The sequence below is a fragment of the Eschrichtius robustus genome, chromosome 18 (genome assembly GCF_028021215.1).
Source record: "Eschrichtius robustus isolate mEscRob2 chromosome 18, mEscRob2.pri, whole genome shotgun sequence".
Taxonomy (NCBI): domain Eukaryota; kingdom Metazoa; phylum Chordata; class Mammalia; order Artiodactyla; family Eschrichtiidae; genus Eschrichtius; species Eschrichtius robustus.
The window spans coordinates 47,201,228-47,218,533 of record NC_090841.1 but is presented as its reverse complement, the minus strand read 5'-3'; the positions used below and the strand labels follow the sequence as shown (position 1 = coordinate 47,218,533).

At 34.6% G+C, this 17,306-nt stretch overlaps 1 protein-coding gene across 1 annotated transcript in view; it reads left to right on the top strand.

Annotated features, from left to right (window-relative positions):
- The window catches only part of DACH1 (dachshund family transcription factor 1), a 412,059-nt gene that overhangs the window by 270,093 nt on the left and 124,660 nt on the right, over positions 1–17,306 (top strand). The window contains exon 4 of the mRNA XM_068526491.1: positions 9,695–9,867. Within this exon, the coding sequence (XP_068382592.1) occupies positions 9,695–9,867 (173 nt within the window). The remainder of the gene's footprint in view (positions 1–9,694; positions 9,868–17,306) is intronic.

The window sequence follows — 17,306 nt, the reverse complement described above, 5'->3', positions numbered from 1 at the left end:
GTGATTAGAAGCTGGTATTGTGAGTTCAGAATTCCAAGATCTAAATCCCAGGGCAAGTTTAATCAACTTTAATAATACTAATGTGGATCTATCTCAGAGGTTCTAAAGATTCATTGTGATAGTGCATATAAAAGCTGAACATAATGAGTGACACCTTGAAAGCAGATGATACATATTAGATATCATCATCATCATCACCATCTTCATTGCATCATTAATAATATCACCGTATCCCCAATTGCTAACTAGATACTGAAGTTATCTCTCACATTTTACTCTTTTCATCTCCATTTGTATCCAAATGATTACCACATTCTAAGAAGTTTATTTCTAAAATGTTAGACATATTTCCTATTCTTCATCTTCTCTATCTTTTATTCCAAAGGATAAGATTATGTGCATATATGCTATATCTGTCTATCTCTCTTTTCTGTTATAAGCTGGTCAAGAACAAAGGCTATAGCTTATCATTTTTGAATGCCACACTGAAGTTTACCACATGTGAATGTAAGAATTGGTGTGGGTTTGCAACTCTCGACTCAAAAACTGACAGAGTTAGTCCTACTTTGTTCAATGCTGAGGATACAGTGACGAGCAAAAGAGGCATAAGCCTGATCATTTGGTGCTTACATTAAGAAAAGAAATGTTGGGTCTTTTACTTAATAACAATGGGAAACAATTGAAGTCCTCTAAGCAGGGGAGTGACAACGTAAGATTTGTACTTAAAAGTAATGATGGTCCTTGAATATGATTACAACAGAAGATAGAGAAACAAAGTAGAGATAAATCACATTGATGAAATCAACAGGAATTGGACAGTGAAAGAGGAGGAGATAAAGATGATTCCTAGGTTTGTGGCTTATACAACGATCTGGTGATGTCATTCTTTGAGGCTAACCAGGTTTGGGGAGAAGATAATTTAACACTTAGATCCATGCATATGAGAAATATCAAAAGAATTCCATGAGCCTGCTATCCTACCTATAAGAGATTTACGCTTTTTAGAAAATTAAATAGCAATTTTGGCTCAAGTGAGAAGATTTTTCAATTTCAACATAAATAATTTGAAATTGAAAATATTATATGAAACACTGGAAGTTAAAACTGATTTCAACTGACCATGAGCAACACTTACACATGAACATAAAATTGCTAATATTGTATACCATGGCTTTGAGTACTCTAGTAACAGTATAGAAAGTATATTAACTTGAAATTTTATTTGATGTAATTGTAACTCTATAGGGAAATTACAATATCTTTAGAGTGGAGAATTTCTAGTTCATTTGTTTGCCTAATGGAAAAATAATTTGATGAGTTAAAATGGGAAGAGGTAGAAATTCATTGACATTGACTATGAGAAAGGTTAAAAGATGCATTTAAATTAACATGGATACATTATTCCAAACTGCTTTATTCTGAAGAATTTTATGCATATATTTTAGATTGGAGAGCTTAAATATGTTCCTAGTATTGTTGTTTCTACACTGTCCGTAATAGCATTATACTTTAGCTGTAGAAATTAACCTATCTGTTGCAATATCTTAATTTCCACTGAATAGAAACATTTGACTCTTGCTTAGAGTCATGCATATCAACAAGACACCCAAATATTTAGTCAATACAATTAATGTAGCTACTATTTCTTTCCTATACTGAGTTCTATGTAACTATTTACCAGTCTGAGTCTGCATTTGTTTGTTTTGCTTTGTTTTGTTTGGGGGATCTATTTTACCTCGTTAACACTTAGAACATAGTGCTAATGAGTCCAAAGAAAACAACAACATCAACAAGCGAAGTGTTTCTGATATAATTATCATTGTCTTCTCCACATTAAGTATTTAACCTTTCATCTTTATAGTAATGGCCTTCTTTCTTTTATTTTAAGTTGCATCAAAACTTTCTGGAATTTGGTATGAAATAAGGGAAAATATATAAAGTACTGTATTCTTTATATAATAATTTATTCTAATAACTTTCATGAGTTCAAAATCAAGGTTATTTAAATGGAAACCATTGTCTATTTTTAGTTTCCTAATGCTGTTCCAGTGTGCCATGATTCCTCAAAGATTCTCAGTGTAATTGTTTTTTAATAATATCTGCCTGTTCTTCAAGTATCCATTTATGTATCCCATCTGACATTAATGACTTGAGCTTCAGCTCTGATTTTACAATTTGCTTCTTATTCTTGCAAGTTAGTCATTAGCCATGGTAAATAATATTCAAGCAAAATTTTAAAAATAAACAGTTCTGATTTCCAGTATTTTGTGTGCCACTTTGTGCAACAGCTTAACTTATGCTACTTTCAACAACACTGTGGAGTATGTAAGGCAATAGAAGTATCTCAACTTGATGAAATTTAGCTAATATCATAGTTCTGCTGAGTCCAAGGACACAGATAGCACCAGTATTATATTATCACCATTACATATAAAATAAAATGTTTCAAAACAGTTCTGCATTCAAAAGAAAACAACACAGGTAAAATAGAAACCTCCTTGTATGGCAAGAATTTTAAATTTCTAGTTAACAAATATGTAACACTCAGAGTTAGGTTTAGTTAATGACAGATAACTAAAGAAAATGCCTATTTCTGGGAAAGTAACATGTTTTCCTAAATGACTCATATTTATTGGCAGTGGGATAGTTAGAATTCATGACAATATTATTCTTTCTCTCTAAGAAAAAATAGCACTTCCAAATCAAACAGGATATGTGTGCAAATATAAATTTTAGACTCTGGAAATGGCCTGCTCTGTGGACATTATTGTGCAATACCAATTAGGAGGTGTTTGTGCTGTTTTCTTTCCTAAACCACTGTACTTAAACTGGAACATTTTAAATTGTTCCCCAATTAATAGTACGCTTTACAGATTGCTTCTTCCTCATTTTAAAATAAAGCAATTTGATAAAGTTGAACCAAAACACCGGAAGATTTCAGTGTTTCTACTTGCTAAACTAGATCACTGAGCTCAGATCATTATCCAGAAAAAGATTTAAAAGATTACATTATAGTAATTCGTGAAAGGACTGTTTCTCCTATTTATGCAAAATACTAGTATTACTGCTGACGCTTCCTATCTCGTTTTTTATTAGGGTGAAGTTTATCCTCTAAAAGACAATAGCTTGTTTATTCTCACCTACCGCTGAAGTAACAGCTGAACATCTGTAGCGTCTGAGACTAGTATTTACTTTTCCTTAGCAGTCTTGATTCCGTTGTTAAGATGGCACTGACATCCTTCTAAGTGGTCTCCAATGGTATGGAGTGAATGCCCGGTCTTGCCATCATTTTCATTGTAAACGAATCTTGACAATGTCAGGTTCCCGTCACAGTCTATCAGTGTCACTCACTAAGCTGTGGTGTGACCGTTAGTCCCTTTGAGATTTGCCTCCTTTATCAGGGTCAGCCTGTGGGAAAATCTGAACAAATAGTTACATATCAACTAGGTATAAAAGATAATAACATTTAAATATACTTTTACTATTTTAATGCATGGTGGTTTAAAAGGCATTTCTTTTCTACAGATCACTTTAACTTTGTGTTTGATTACTTTACATGCACTCTGTCCAAAATTCATTAAAAAATATACAGTGGCCTTCTCTTTTGGAACCTATTACTTATTAGCTATGTTTAGGATTCAGTAATAAATGTAATTATTTGGGCTAGGATTTTAATCATTACCACTGATATACATACCCATAGTTTTTTTTTTTTAATTAAAGAGAAACAGTAATAATATCCTTACCCAAAGCAGCTTTCATTTCCTTTCCTACATAAAAATTGTGTTCCAAAAAATGATCTTCTTTCTTTTATTAATGATTATCTCCACATTTAATCATTCTTTATTTTTTTATTCATGTAATCTTTTTTCTTTGAACTTCTGTCTCAATTGATAAAGTTTCAGTTGATTTGTGAAATAACATTGCAAATGTTGAGCATTCATATTTCTTTCCCTTTCTTTCAGTTTTTTACAAGAATCAGTTACTAAAATTCTACTTATAATATAGTCATATTTGTTGTTGGTTCTACTGAATATGCTATGTAACAAGATATTAAATAGAAATTTTCCTGTGGTTCCACACAAGAACAAAAGGGACCAAGTACTCCTCAATTTACAAAGAGTAAATACCAATCAGTACTTATTAATAGCAGCTGAACCAGAGTTGCTATCTTAACTATCACTCCAGACTCCACAGACATCCTCTTCCTCCATTTATAAGAGGGGAAGACCAACACAGGAGAGGAGATTCGGAAAAAACATTGTAGTGAAAAGACAGCACCTAATGGAGGGAGCTGTGGCTTAGTGATTCCTTTTTGAGAGTCCTTCCTCACCACCAAGTGCAGGGGGAGGAGTTTCAAGAGAATTACTCAAGGATTACAGATGCCTCCACCTCATTTCATAGCTGGATGTCTGCTTTGGTGTGAACTGCTGATCTGCTTTCTGTACATGTTTGAGCAAAGGGAGAAAGAATTGAGGAGAGGTGACAGAATAGAGAGAGTGGACATCATCAGAACAAAAGGACCCACACCAGGAGAAGGACCTTAGTTTCAAGAGACCATGGCAGTTTGGGGAGCTTAGAAGAGCAGGAAGCTGCAGGAGATTTCCATTGTCAGGGACTTGTGCAGTTAGGAGGTTCCCCTGGAAGACCCCCTTAAATGATCAGACATTACTTGGCAGGGAATACTTGGCATTTAGGCACCTGCCACCTGAGAGATGTCAATGGCCAATAGGCATAGCCATAGAAGTGACAGTGGACTTGAGCAGGAACTGGTTGGATGGGAGACCTTCACCCTCCTACCCAAGAGAATAGATGGATGAAAAGCTGTCCAAGCCCCTCTGTCTTCCAGCTACCTAGGCCCTAGGGCTGGCAAGTGCTGATGGGGATGAGGACACAGAGAGTGGTGTTAACTAGAATGGATTTTCTTATACTCAAAATCTGCTCAAGGCTATTAAGGGGCAGAAGAGGGAGCCTTAACAGAGCATATTTGAAGGCAGTAATTAGAGGAAAAATTAAACTAGTTTATATTTGTTATCCATCAGTTCTGTTTGGCAATCTGGTTACCTTTAAAGTAGGGATGGCTTGCAAATTTAAGGGTTTCTCCCCAAAGTAGTCTATTTCTCTGTTTATAACCCGATCCATCATAAAATATGTGTCATAAAATACCATAAAAATATAAAATGGAAGGATACAAAATGTAGTCTGAGCTCAGAAAAAAGACTAAGATAGTCCACCAAGCTATTTACTTTTTCAGAACCTACGACTATGTTTTAAAGTTGGAGGTGCAGAGCGTGCAAGCAGGGAACGTCCCATACCTATTCCTTATGAATCAGAATTTCAGTTACACTGAACCTTACAATCACCTTGCTTGTCCCTGAGAAATACACATCTTTTACAGGAAAGGAAACCTAAACACACACAATCACTTTTTGTATATAACTTCCATATATTTGCATATATAATTAAAGATATATTCTTACTCTCGGTATAATTAGGCAGAGTAAATAAACTGTTTCAGGTTATATAAATGCATAATTAATAGGTTTTAGCTAGAGACAAAACTGGTAATCAGGTGTTAATTTCAATTTTTCCTCTTGCGTTCATGTGCCCACTTATATCTGGTTGCTGTAAGATGGTACATTTGTTAATTCTCACTCCACCAAAATCACACCATTGCATGAGGAGCTGGCCTTCCTGATGCTTGTGGTTAAACTACTTAACTTCATCATTTAACAGCTGCCTGTGTGTTCTGCCATCAGTCAGAGCGCAGATTTATTTCCACCTGTGTAAGCAGGTGTCTAGCCTGAGATTGTTCCCATGCTTCTCCACAGTATGTGTTTAGGACTATGTGTGGGAGATCCTCTCTCCCTTTAATCCTTCCACCCAACACATTGAAATATGGATATAGTGTCTAGATAATCAAACAGCTGGATGCACTGAATCTTTTCATTAGCTCATGACCAATTTCCTTGGTTCAAAACCATTTTATATATTTATCAAATGTCTGAGTTTTTGCATACATGTCTCTACCCCCTATTATAGAATATGTTCTTTGAGGATACTAGGGCTAGATCAAGTTTGTCTTTTTATTCCATTGTAAAGTCAAAGAAATGGTAGGCTTCTACAAGAATGGAAGAAGAGAAAAGAATCAGTTCTTTTCTGTTTCTTTTCTGTAACTCTCCTTAGCAACTGTTAGAACTTTTCTTATATGCGAAATCTGCTGTCTCCTGTAAGTTTTCATGCAGTCATAATAATAAGCTTTAATCTTAAAGGTGTATATGTGTATGCATGTTTGTGTGTAGGCTCACACATAGATACTGCTTATATCAAATATATTGGCTTAAACCAAAGCACTTGAAATTATACATTTAATAACTATGGGCATGTCTTGTTCTGAAGTGGCCTATTTTCAATTCTTATTTATTCATGCTAATAGAGGAGAAGGATGTTATAAATTATGCAAAAATCACTTACAGCTGACTTGGTTATATATTGTATATTTTTCATTAGACTTAGTTTCTTAATTGTTTGCTCTATTTATTACCCAAATGAGCTAACATCATGAGTATTTAACAAATGATGATTGGCGGAGATGGCTAGGAGCATTTTATGTAGTGAGAAAATCCAATCTAGTGTTATAAACTTGCTATGGAAAATTCATATATGGATGATTGATATTTACCCTTACACAAGGGACTGATATCCTGTGATCCAAAAGAGATGTGGAAATAGGTAGTATTTTGTATATAATCTGTTACCAGAATGATTTAATCAGAATTTTAACTTTATATTTTACACTTTGATAATGTGAAAAAATAGAATTATAAGTGCTTCTCTATTGATACAAGAGTGAAATTGAAGTATATTGGGAAAATGGCTTTTCCCATTTATTAACTGGTAATCTAGATGTAAATAAAGGAAATTGGCTCAATTGAACAGAGAAACAAAAGTAGATAATAGGTATAAGCAGAACTCAAACTCAATCCAAAATAATGAATGTGAATATTTTTCCCTCCTCCATATATTAGTTAATATTAGTTAACCTCAAAAATGCAATCTACTATAAAAATGTAATCCTTGGATAAATGAAATATAAAGAGAAAATTATCTATTATTCATAAATTTCCAATGCAGTTCCCATATTCAGTAACATTTATTCCAAAGTGTTATTTCTATATCCAAATAGTTGGTGATTATGCTTTAACTTGTTTTAAATGATAACATAAAAAGTAAATATGTAACGAAGAATTTTGCATATACTTTGATAAAGACAATATAAAGTGAAAGTGTTTAAAACGTTTTGTCACTGAGTGCTTTCTTGACGTAATATGTTCAAAAAATTTATGTACTTACAGCTTTTGCATGTTTGACTAGGACCTTGGTATAAAGCGTCAAAAAAGTCATGAGTAGAGAAATAAGCTGTATAAGTTTGTGAATATAGAAGTGAACTTTTATATCATAGTGTAGGAGCAAGCTGGAGAGATTGCTTTTATGTGAGTCATTTCTGTATGAAGCTATAAACTTTTCTTTTTAGCCAAAGCTGTCCTGGTTTCTTGTAAAATAATAAAGATATCCATTTAATTGATTCTTTTCATTGTTTAATAAAATTGCTTTGTCTGGTTGCTGAAGAATTTGAATTGAGTTTTCATTACCCACTTCTGAACAATTTACTCTAAGATCCAGACAGTATTGAGCTAATGAGTTTGAATTTATATTGAACCTTAACTGTCTTCCTGAAGTAAATGGGAAAAAAATCATGGCAGCAACTAAGTATTCTTCATTAAAAATTATGTCTTAGAGATTTTACAATGAGGCTCTTAATAGAGCTAAAACATTTAAATTGGAGTTTTACCAACTTTGCTGTTTCTAAGTGTATTATATGGAAACATGGTTTCTTTTCCTTTTTTAAGAAATGAAAACTCATAAACTGACAGGGATATTACAGAAACTTTCTTTCAAGTGGGTAGTTTGTATATTCAACAGATTCAGTTAAACAATAAATTAATGGTAAAATAACTTAATCTGAGAACATGCTTAAATTGAAATGATATATAAAAACCTTCCAAGGAGTACCCTATTAAGGTGTTTCAAGATCTATTTAATCTGAGACGTGGCCATGATATTGAAATACACGCCCTTAAAGGTACTGTTCTGACTTTGGCACCTGTATTGCCACAGTCATAAACTTAAGTTTCTCTGCAGTTGAAAACAAGAGATACATTTATTGATTCACACACGTTTAATTTATTGCTTTGATATTATTATCTTTTGTAAATGATCTTTGTGTTCCCTGGACCATGTCTAACCAAGTTGGGCATTTAATGATTCTACGTTTAGGATTTTCTGTGGAATTAAATTAGGAACTTTAACTCTGAAGGGTGACTGGGATTCTATTATACAAGGATAACTTTGGGTTCTATAACTATCAGTGTGCTTCAGTTCCAAGAAGTAATTAATTCTCTAGGTATATAATAGAATTCATTTTATATTAAGTTGGTTAGTCAAACAGGAGTAGTCTCCACAAATAGGCTGCCTGTTGTAAAAATGTTCTTTTTCAGAAAATTTGAGACTGTATTTAAGAAATAGAAAAACAAAAAGAAAATATGGTTTAGGGGAAATTTACTTACTTGAACTTATTTCCCAAGAAATCACCTAGCCAATCTCCAAATGTGATTTTTTTCCCCACATCTTTATTGGAGTATAATTGCTTTACAATGGTGTGTTAGTTTCTGCTTTATAACAAAGTGAATCAGCTATACGTATACATATATCCCCATATCCCCTCCCTCTTGCGCCGTCCCTCCCACCCTCCCTATCCCACCCCTCTAGGTGGTCACAAAGCACCGAGCTGATCTCCCTGTGCTGTGCATCTGCTTCCCACCAGCTATCTATTTTACACTTGGTAGTGTATATATGTCCATGCCACTGTCTCACTTCGTCCCAGCTTCCCCTTCCCCCTCCCCGTGTCCTCAAGTCCATTCTCTACGTCTGATATGCTTTTTTAAAACCTCATTTCCAAATATTCAGTAGAAGATTTGGAATAATATTGTATCCAAATAATTGATATTCATTCCCCACAGGCAGCAGTGAAGGTTCTTGGGAAAAGGAAACACTGTACTCTTCCCCACCCCGGGGATCTCAGGCTTCTGTTACCCGCCCCCGCACACCTAGCGCACTTAACCTTCCCGTCAGCCATCCTCTCCACCATCTTCAGCAGAGCCACCTTCTGCCAAATGGTACGATGGCATTTTTGAGCACTAAAAATGATAGTTGCAAAGAATAAAAAAATCTAATGATCGGATAGTAAAATATAGGACATAGTAGATAGGTACACTACATTTAGACAGCTAAACGTGATAAAGAAAACCATAGTATTTTAAACAAGAATTAGACTGATCAGAAGAATAATGTAGCAAAGAACTGACTGTTTGTATTAAACATAAATGAAGAGTGGTGAGCGATAGAACATGGCACCAAACTGGTTAGCTTTAAGCCTAATTTCCCTGAGTGATAAGTGGGCACTGTTGCATACAAAGGGGACAAATATTTTTCCTTTGACTCTCATTATTAGAACATTTTAAAATGCTTCAATTTTCAATGATTTATGTCCTTAACCATTTTAATTAATGAGATATACCATGTTTCATTGTTTTACTTGAATAGAGAAATGATGATATATGTGTATTTTTTACAGGACTGGAACTGCCTTTTATGATGATGCCCCACCCTCTAATTCCTGTCAGCCTACCTCCAGCATCTGTCACCATGGCAATGAGCCAGATGAACCACCTCAGCACCATTGCCAATATGGCGGCGGCAGCACAAGTTCAGAGTCCCCCATCCAGAGTTGAGACATCTGTTATTAAGGTAGTTGTTTAATTACGTGACTGATTTGCCTTAAGCCAAAATCATCTTAAGCCACCATCACTCAATCCATTTTTCTTACTCCACAAGTAGTTCTAACTCTACAAAGCTAAGTGGTAGTAAATAGATTATGAGAAAAAAAAGTCACTTATAGTAATTAGAACCAGGGGTACAATATTTAGGCGGGCTAGGCTAACTTGAAGTTCTCTATTATATCTACTAAGGGAGAGATGAACATAGGGTTTTAAATGATATACTTCAGATTGTGTGTATGTGCTTATATGTACAGTTGTGTTTGTGTTTGTGGGTATGTGTGTGTGTGGTGTTATGAGCCATAAGGTGTGGAAAATAGTATCTGATTTGTTTTCAGAAGACCAGAAGGGTTAAATTATGGTTCTGCCACTTAACTAGCTGTGTCACCTTGGGCATGTAACTAAATCTTTCTGATTATTTCTACACCTAAAAAAATGTGTAATACAGTGTGGGTGTAAAAACTAAATGAAATAATAAAATTGAAATTTTTTGTAAATTCAAAAATACACAGTAAGTGCAAGATAACATTATTGTTATACAGGTATCACATATGTGTATATATACACACTTCTCTGGCTCTCTCTGTATATGTGTGTGTGGGAGGGTATGTGTATACTTTTAAATATGCGTGTGTATACTTTTTCATTCATATTATTTTATAATGTATATTTAAATCAAAGTACTTTATTTATGTATTTATTATTGGAGTATAGTTGCTTCACAATGCTGTGTTAGTTTCCACTGCACAGCAAAGTGAACCAGCTACACGTATACATATATCCCCTCCCTCTTGGACCTCCCTCCCACTCATCTAGGTCATCACAGAGCACCGAGCTGAGCTCCTTGTGCTACACATCAGGTTCCCACTAGCCATCCATTTTGCACATGGTAGTGTATATTTGTCAATCCCAGTTTCCCAATTCATCCCACCCTCTCCTTCCCCCTCTGTGTCCACCCATCCATCCTCTACGTCTGCGTCTCTATTCCTGCCCTGCGAATAGGTTCATCCGTACCATTCGCATTGTCAGAATAGATTATTAATTTTTAAACTAAGTAAAAGATACCTCATGCTGCATTATCCATATTTGACATAATTATTATCTTGTTTTTCTGGATATAATACATGTGAGTTTAGGGGAGTGTCTGGAGCATGTTTCATATAAAAGGCCTTGTTACAATTCTTATTCATTGCTGGTGGTAATGCAAAATGGTATGGCCATATTAGTAGACAGTTTGGTGGTTTCTAATGAAACGAAACATACTCTTACCATACAATCATATGATTTTTATCAAAAGGAGTTGAAAATTTAGGTCTATACAAAAATTTGCCCATGGGTATTTATAGCAGCTGTTTTCATAATTGCCAAAACTTGGAAGCAACCAAGATGCCTTTCAGGAGGTGATTGGATAAAAAAATTGTGTACCTCCGTGTGCGATGACTTTGTTGTTTGCCATTTGTGACAATGTGGATGGACCTGGAGGATATTATACTTAGTGAAATAAGTCAGACAGAAAAAGACAAATGCTGTATGTTTTCACTTATATGTGGAATCTAAAAAGTAAAACAAATGAACAAATAGAACAGAAACAGTTTCACAGATACAGAGAACAAACTAGTGGTTACCAGAAGGGAGAGGGTTGGGTGGGAGGGGCAAAACAGGTGAAGGGGATTAGAGGTACTGAACTACTAAGTATAAAATAAGTAGGCTACGAGAATGTAATGCACAGCACAGAAAATATAGTCAATATTTTGTCATAACTTTGTATGGAAAGTAATCTATAAAAATATTGAATTACTATGTTGTACGCCTGAAACTAATATTGTAAGTCAGCTATACTTCCAAAAACTGAATTAGCATTTGTTAAGTGAGTGAGCCATGGTTCAACAACAGACCACAAGAAAAAATGAAATAGAGAAGTTTATTACTCACAGGTCATGGAGGAAGTACTTGGCATGCCTCAAGGGACCAGACAGGGGTGTCAAGGCAGAGTGCAGACAGAGACAACAAGGCAGGACCCGAGGCAAATGGCCTTATTAGGATCCACGGGTGGGGTACTTCAGGATTTCCAGGCTGGGGCTGGATTGGCCAATTCAAACCAAAAGAGTAGGGTTTTGGTAAGCCTCCCAGGGGTCTTATCTAAGAAGACTGTTGATCACAAGGGCTTTTGGGGATTCATACCAGGGACTTACATTTGCTCATGACTCTGGCTGCTGTCTAGAGAATGCACTTGCATGAAGGGGGCTAGTGTCAGTTTAAGGTCCCCGAAGGCCACGTGGTCAAACAAAATGGATGCTGAAGCAGCAATACCACAGAGTAGCTTAGCTGAATTCTCACCGCCATACAATGGAATATTATTCAGAGCTAAAAAGAAATGAGCTATCAAGCCAAGAAAAGGTATGGAGGAAACTCAAATGCCTACTGCTAAGTTAAAGAAGCTAGTTTGAAAAGGCTACACACTTTATTGTTTCAAGTGTAGGACACTTTGGAAAAGGCAAAACTATGGAGATCCTAAAAAGATCAGTGGTTGCTAGTGGGTGGGAACAGAGGATGAACAGATGGAGAACAGGGGGTTTTTAGGGCAATGAAAATACTCTGTATGGTATTATTGTGATGCATTCAAATCATTACACATTTTGTAAAGACCCTGTCATTACTTATATAGAAAGTTGAATAATATGCAAATGGGAATATTTCATATAATAGTACTCTATAAACAAAGATGTGTACTTGCTCCTTAAATAATTTTTGGAAGTATCCTTACCAGAGGAAAATAACAAGAAATATCACAGGAGGCCAAGATCAACTACCAAAAAATTCTTTCCTGAGAGAATGCCACTGAATGCTACATTGTCATCAGTGAAGGAACTGATTTGTTAATCAAGGTATCGATTCAATTTATGATCATTTTTGATAATAGTTATTACTGAGAATTCAACATTCTCATTGTCTCACTCATTCGAAGCAGTGTTTAGTAAACTCACATGATACATATTAATTAAACTTAATTTAGGGGAAATTTTTATTTTCCCCAAAGAAAATGGTTGACTCTTATGTCACGTTAAAGAGTATGGGACCCAAGTGGGTAATTAGAATAGAGCCTACAAGTTTGTTTGCCTGAAAAGATTCTAAGTATGAAGGCCAATTAAAAGTGAAATGTTAAATACCAAAGAAGATTTACCCCCACTGGAAGAAATGATAAAACCAGAGAAAATAGGTTTTGAGGGATCGTCCATATGCGGGAATGTGCTATTTACATTTTTTGACAGTAATGACAAGAATTAAAATTAAAACTCAACCCAAATGAGAATAGCAAAAAGAATTTGTAGGACAGAAGAAAAGCAAAACCATAGCTCTCAGAGTCACAAGCTTAAAAAATTTTTTTGTTATCTATTTCTATGAACTAAAGGAACTCCAATGATTTTCTTATAAACCTATTTATGAAAATGTACCTACCAGTTCAAGCAGTAGAGCAGGGTCTGCAAGCTGCTGAACTTGGGTAAAACCTACGCTGCTGTCAGTTTTTGTATGGACTGTGAATTAAGAATGATTTTACATTTTTAACTGGTTGGAAAAAAAAATCAAAAGAAGAATAATCTTTCATGACACATGAAAATTATATGGAATTCAAATTTTAGTGCCCATAAATAAATTTTTTTGGAACTTAGCCACACTCTAATTTACATAATGTCTATGGCTACTTTCAAATACAAAGGCAGTGTTGAATAAAATATTTGCTAGCTGGCTCTTTACAGAAAAAAATTGCTGATCCTTGAGTTCTGATTAACTCAAACCCATGTGAATCTTAGGCTGTGGTTAATGGAAGCAGCACAGACTAAACTCTCAAGCACCATAGAGCCATAGGATTTGGCATTTGAAAGGAAAAGAAATTAAAAGCATTGAGGAAAAGAAAATTATATGGGTGAGGACAGTACCACTATGACATTGTTATTTGCTTTAAATGCAAGCCTCCATGACAGAGTCTGCTCAAGTACTGAATTTAGATTTTCTCTGGTTGATTGTCTTGGACTACTGTAAATATTTTAGTAAGATAACTCTGAGGAGGGAGGAAAAGGACATATACTGTTTACACAATAATAATTCTACCTTAAATCCCTAATAGCTAAATGTCTAAGATTATATTAAATCATTAGATGTTCTGTATTAGTCTATTATGCATCAGTGAAACCCATATACTTTTACTGTTTAATATTCATAGAACATGAAGAGTCATAGGCTTGGGATGTTAGATGTTTTGTAATCCAGCTCCCTCCATGGTGGAGAAATCATTCCTGCATCCTCTCTACCCATTTTATATATCTATTTTATAGAAGGCCTATTCTATTTTCGCCAAATTTAAGAGTGATGAAGGTATTCATTTTCATCTCAATAGCTTCTACTTTAACTTTATTTTCTTGGAAAAATGTCTACTAATTCTTCTGCGGTCTAACCATTTAAATATTTAAGTCCTCTGCTACAGTACCTGTGGTGTTTCTTTTTTCCAGACCAAATATTCTAATTTCTTCTGACAATTTTTCATCAAGCCTCTTGGTTGACCTTCCTTGTCTTAAATAAGCCCCATCCTCACTACCCCTCTCCTGCATATAACTCTAGAAGTGAACCCACCAGTGAAGAGACCAGAACTAACATAAACCTCAGTTTGGACAATAGTTTATAAATTTAGTCATAGTTTATAACTATTTTTGCTAGTTGAATGTGTGACTCGGTAAATCTCATGCATTTTTGACATGAAATTCTACTAAGCCAATTCTTTATCTTTTACTTGTATTAGGGATTTGCATTTATCCATATTAATTTTTTTATTTTCCAGTCTATTGATTTAGGCTCTTTAGAGATTCTTGAGTGTTAATACTCCAAACTATCATATTAGCTATTTATACCATCTTTGTATCATTTCCAAATTGTAAAAGGATGTATTACTTTATATTACCTTAAATCACTGAGGAAAATAAACAGTATAAATCAAGAGATCAATTCCTCTTGTCATTAGAGATTTCCTAATAGGCTGAAATGTTCTACTAATTGATTCTCTTTGGGAATCATTCATCAAGTAACCCCAAATCCCCCTGAATGAATCAATATTTTTCTCACTTTTATTTAATAAATTCACAATGATATCATAAGGATTTTTAAAAAATGGTTCTTTCTGAAATAAAAAGAAAATTAAAAAGAAGAAAGGCAACATATTTTAATGGTTTAAAACATGGATTCTGGAGGAAGACTTCCTGGGTTTATATTCCAGCTCTGCCATCTCCTAGTCTTATGACCTTGTAAAAGTCACTTAATATCCCTGCCTTTGTTTCCTTTTCCGTACAATGGGGATTATATCATTACTACCTCATCAGGTTGTCATAATGAGTAAATTAGTATTTATAAAATCATTAGAAGTCTTTCTACAGTGACATTATCTTCATCATATCATTGGTTTATTTTCCCCCCAAGTATTCACAATCATCTGTTTAAAAATAAGTTCTAGAATTTTATAGGGAATCTGTGTCAGGCTTTTGAAATATAGTTGCAATTATATAGAAAGACCTCTCTCTCTGTCTCTGTCACTCTCTTTTGCGTGTTCAACCCTTTTCACCTAACAAAAGTAGTGTATTTCGCTTTTGGTGGGTTTGCTAGTTCAGTAGTATACAAAGCAGACTTTTAAATGCATTTTTTTTCCAGATTTCACTTTTCTTTAGTGATAATATGGAATTGTTTTTGAGAAATGTGGCAACATTCAAATTATTCTACATCACTGAATAATCTTTCCTCACATGCCACATTACAGCGTTTTTCTGAGAACAGGGAATATGACTTAAATTTGTTAATTTTCTCTGCCAATCTGCTGTTTTGTGTGTGTGTGTGTGTGTGTGTGTGTGTGCGTGAGAGAGAGAGAGAGAGAGGGAAATAGAGATTGTTTATGACATTCTCATTTAAAGAATTAAACACTGAAAAAAAATTTAAATACAATGTATACATTTTCCATTCTCTAATACTTTTTTTTCAAAACAGGTCCCTAAAATACTATATCAATCAGTAAATAGGACTTTACTTGCGTGAAGTTCAGAATGTTTAAAGATTATAAAAACTAGAACCAGAGTAACCGGATTCTTGAAGTAGGTTAAAAAATCTTACAGCAATGTCATTTACCTCATGTTTGCTTTGGGGTACAGAATAGTTTATCTTGGGACAACCATAAATAACTCTAGATGTGTGCATCACTTTTAAACATTTTTTTTTTTTTTTTGCAAAAAAACTATTTCGTCCAGATTTTACTTGGGTTTAGAGAAACAGTTAAGTCTGCTCTCTTAATGTTTATTTGGGTATTGATATTAAATATGAAAAGAGAATGCTAACAAGAAAAAGGAAGTATTAAAACACAACTACCACTAAGGATGCCATACATCAGTGTATTGAAATATAAGACATATTTAGATCCATGAGTTCATAATAATACTAAATATAATTCTCCTTTGGAGAATTCTAGGGAATTGATTCTTTTAAAGGACAAATAAGGGTTTAAATAAAGGATGAAGGGGTGGAATCAAGCATTTTCCTGCCTTTCCCATACAGACTGTCCCTCAGGATAACACAATAATGCACGAGAGATACTTTCTGTTCATAGAAATCTTCTTGCAAATAAATGAGTATGGAATGATATATTTCGAATTCATCAAATTGCAAGTCCTAATGAAGCGGTGAATCTGGGCTATGATTATCAGTGGTGGCTGGCATCATAAAATGCAACCAAGAAGACATTATGCACTTCCAGTGAAAGCATACACCACCATCTATGAAGTACTCTTGCCCCCAGGTCAACTTGAATCAAGCATCCAGATGCACTTATGCCAGAAATTCAGAGGGCAGAGGAGCACAGAGACAAATTAGACCCATCAAGGAACTGTAAACAGTTCATAGAGGTGGCGGCCACTTAGAACATACACAGTGCCTTAACTAGATAAAAAGTTGGCTTTAAACATTTGGCATGAACAGAGTGATGCCAATTGATGGCAATGCTGGCCAAATCAGAACTTACATTTCTTCCTTGCTCTCCTCCCTCTATTCTACCTACTTGACTATAGGAAAGGAGGGACTTCTCTTTTAATTAAGATAATAGTATTTATTATTACATAAGCCTGAGGTATAACTTCTGAGTCAAGACTGCCTTTTGTTGCTCAAAGTAACTGTAGGAGTTTATATTACCAAATAAGAATCTGGAAAGTTACTAGCCTGCCTGAATTTTCATACAGATGTGGGAAAAATATAATTCCCTACCAACACTGAATAAGTTTGAAGAGACAGTAGGAGAATAAAATGAGGTTGTTTATGATTACACTCATGGGTCTTACCACTTCCCCATTTAGCAAAATTGAGCATTTCTTGAGTATCATCGTCAAAACA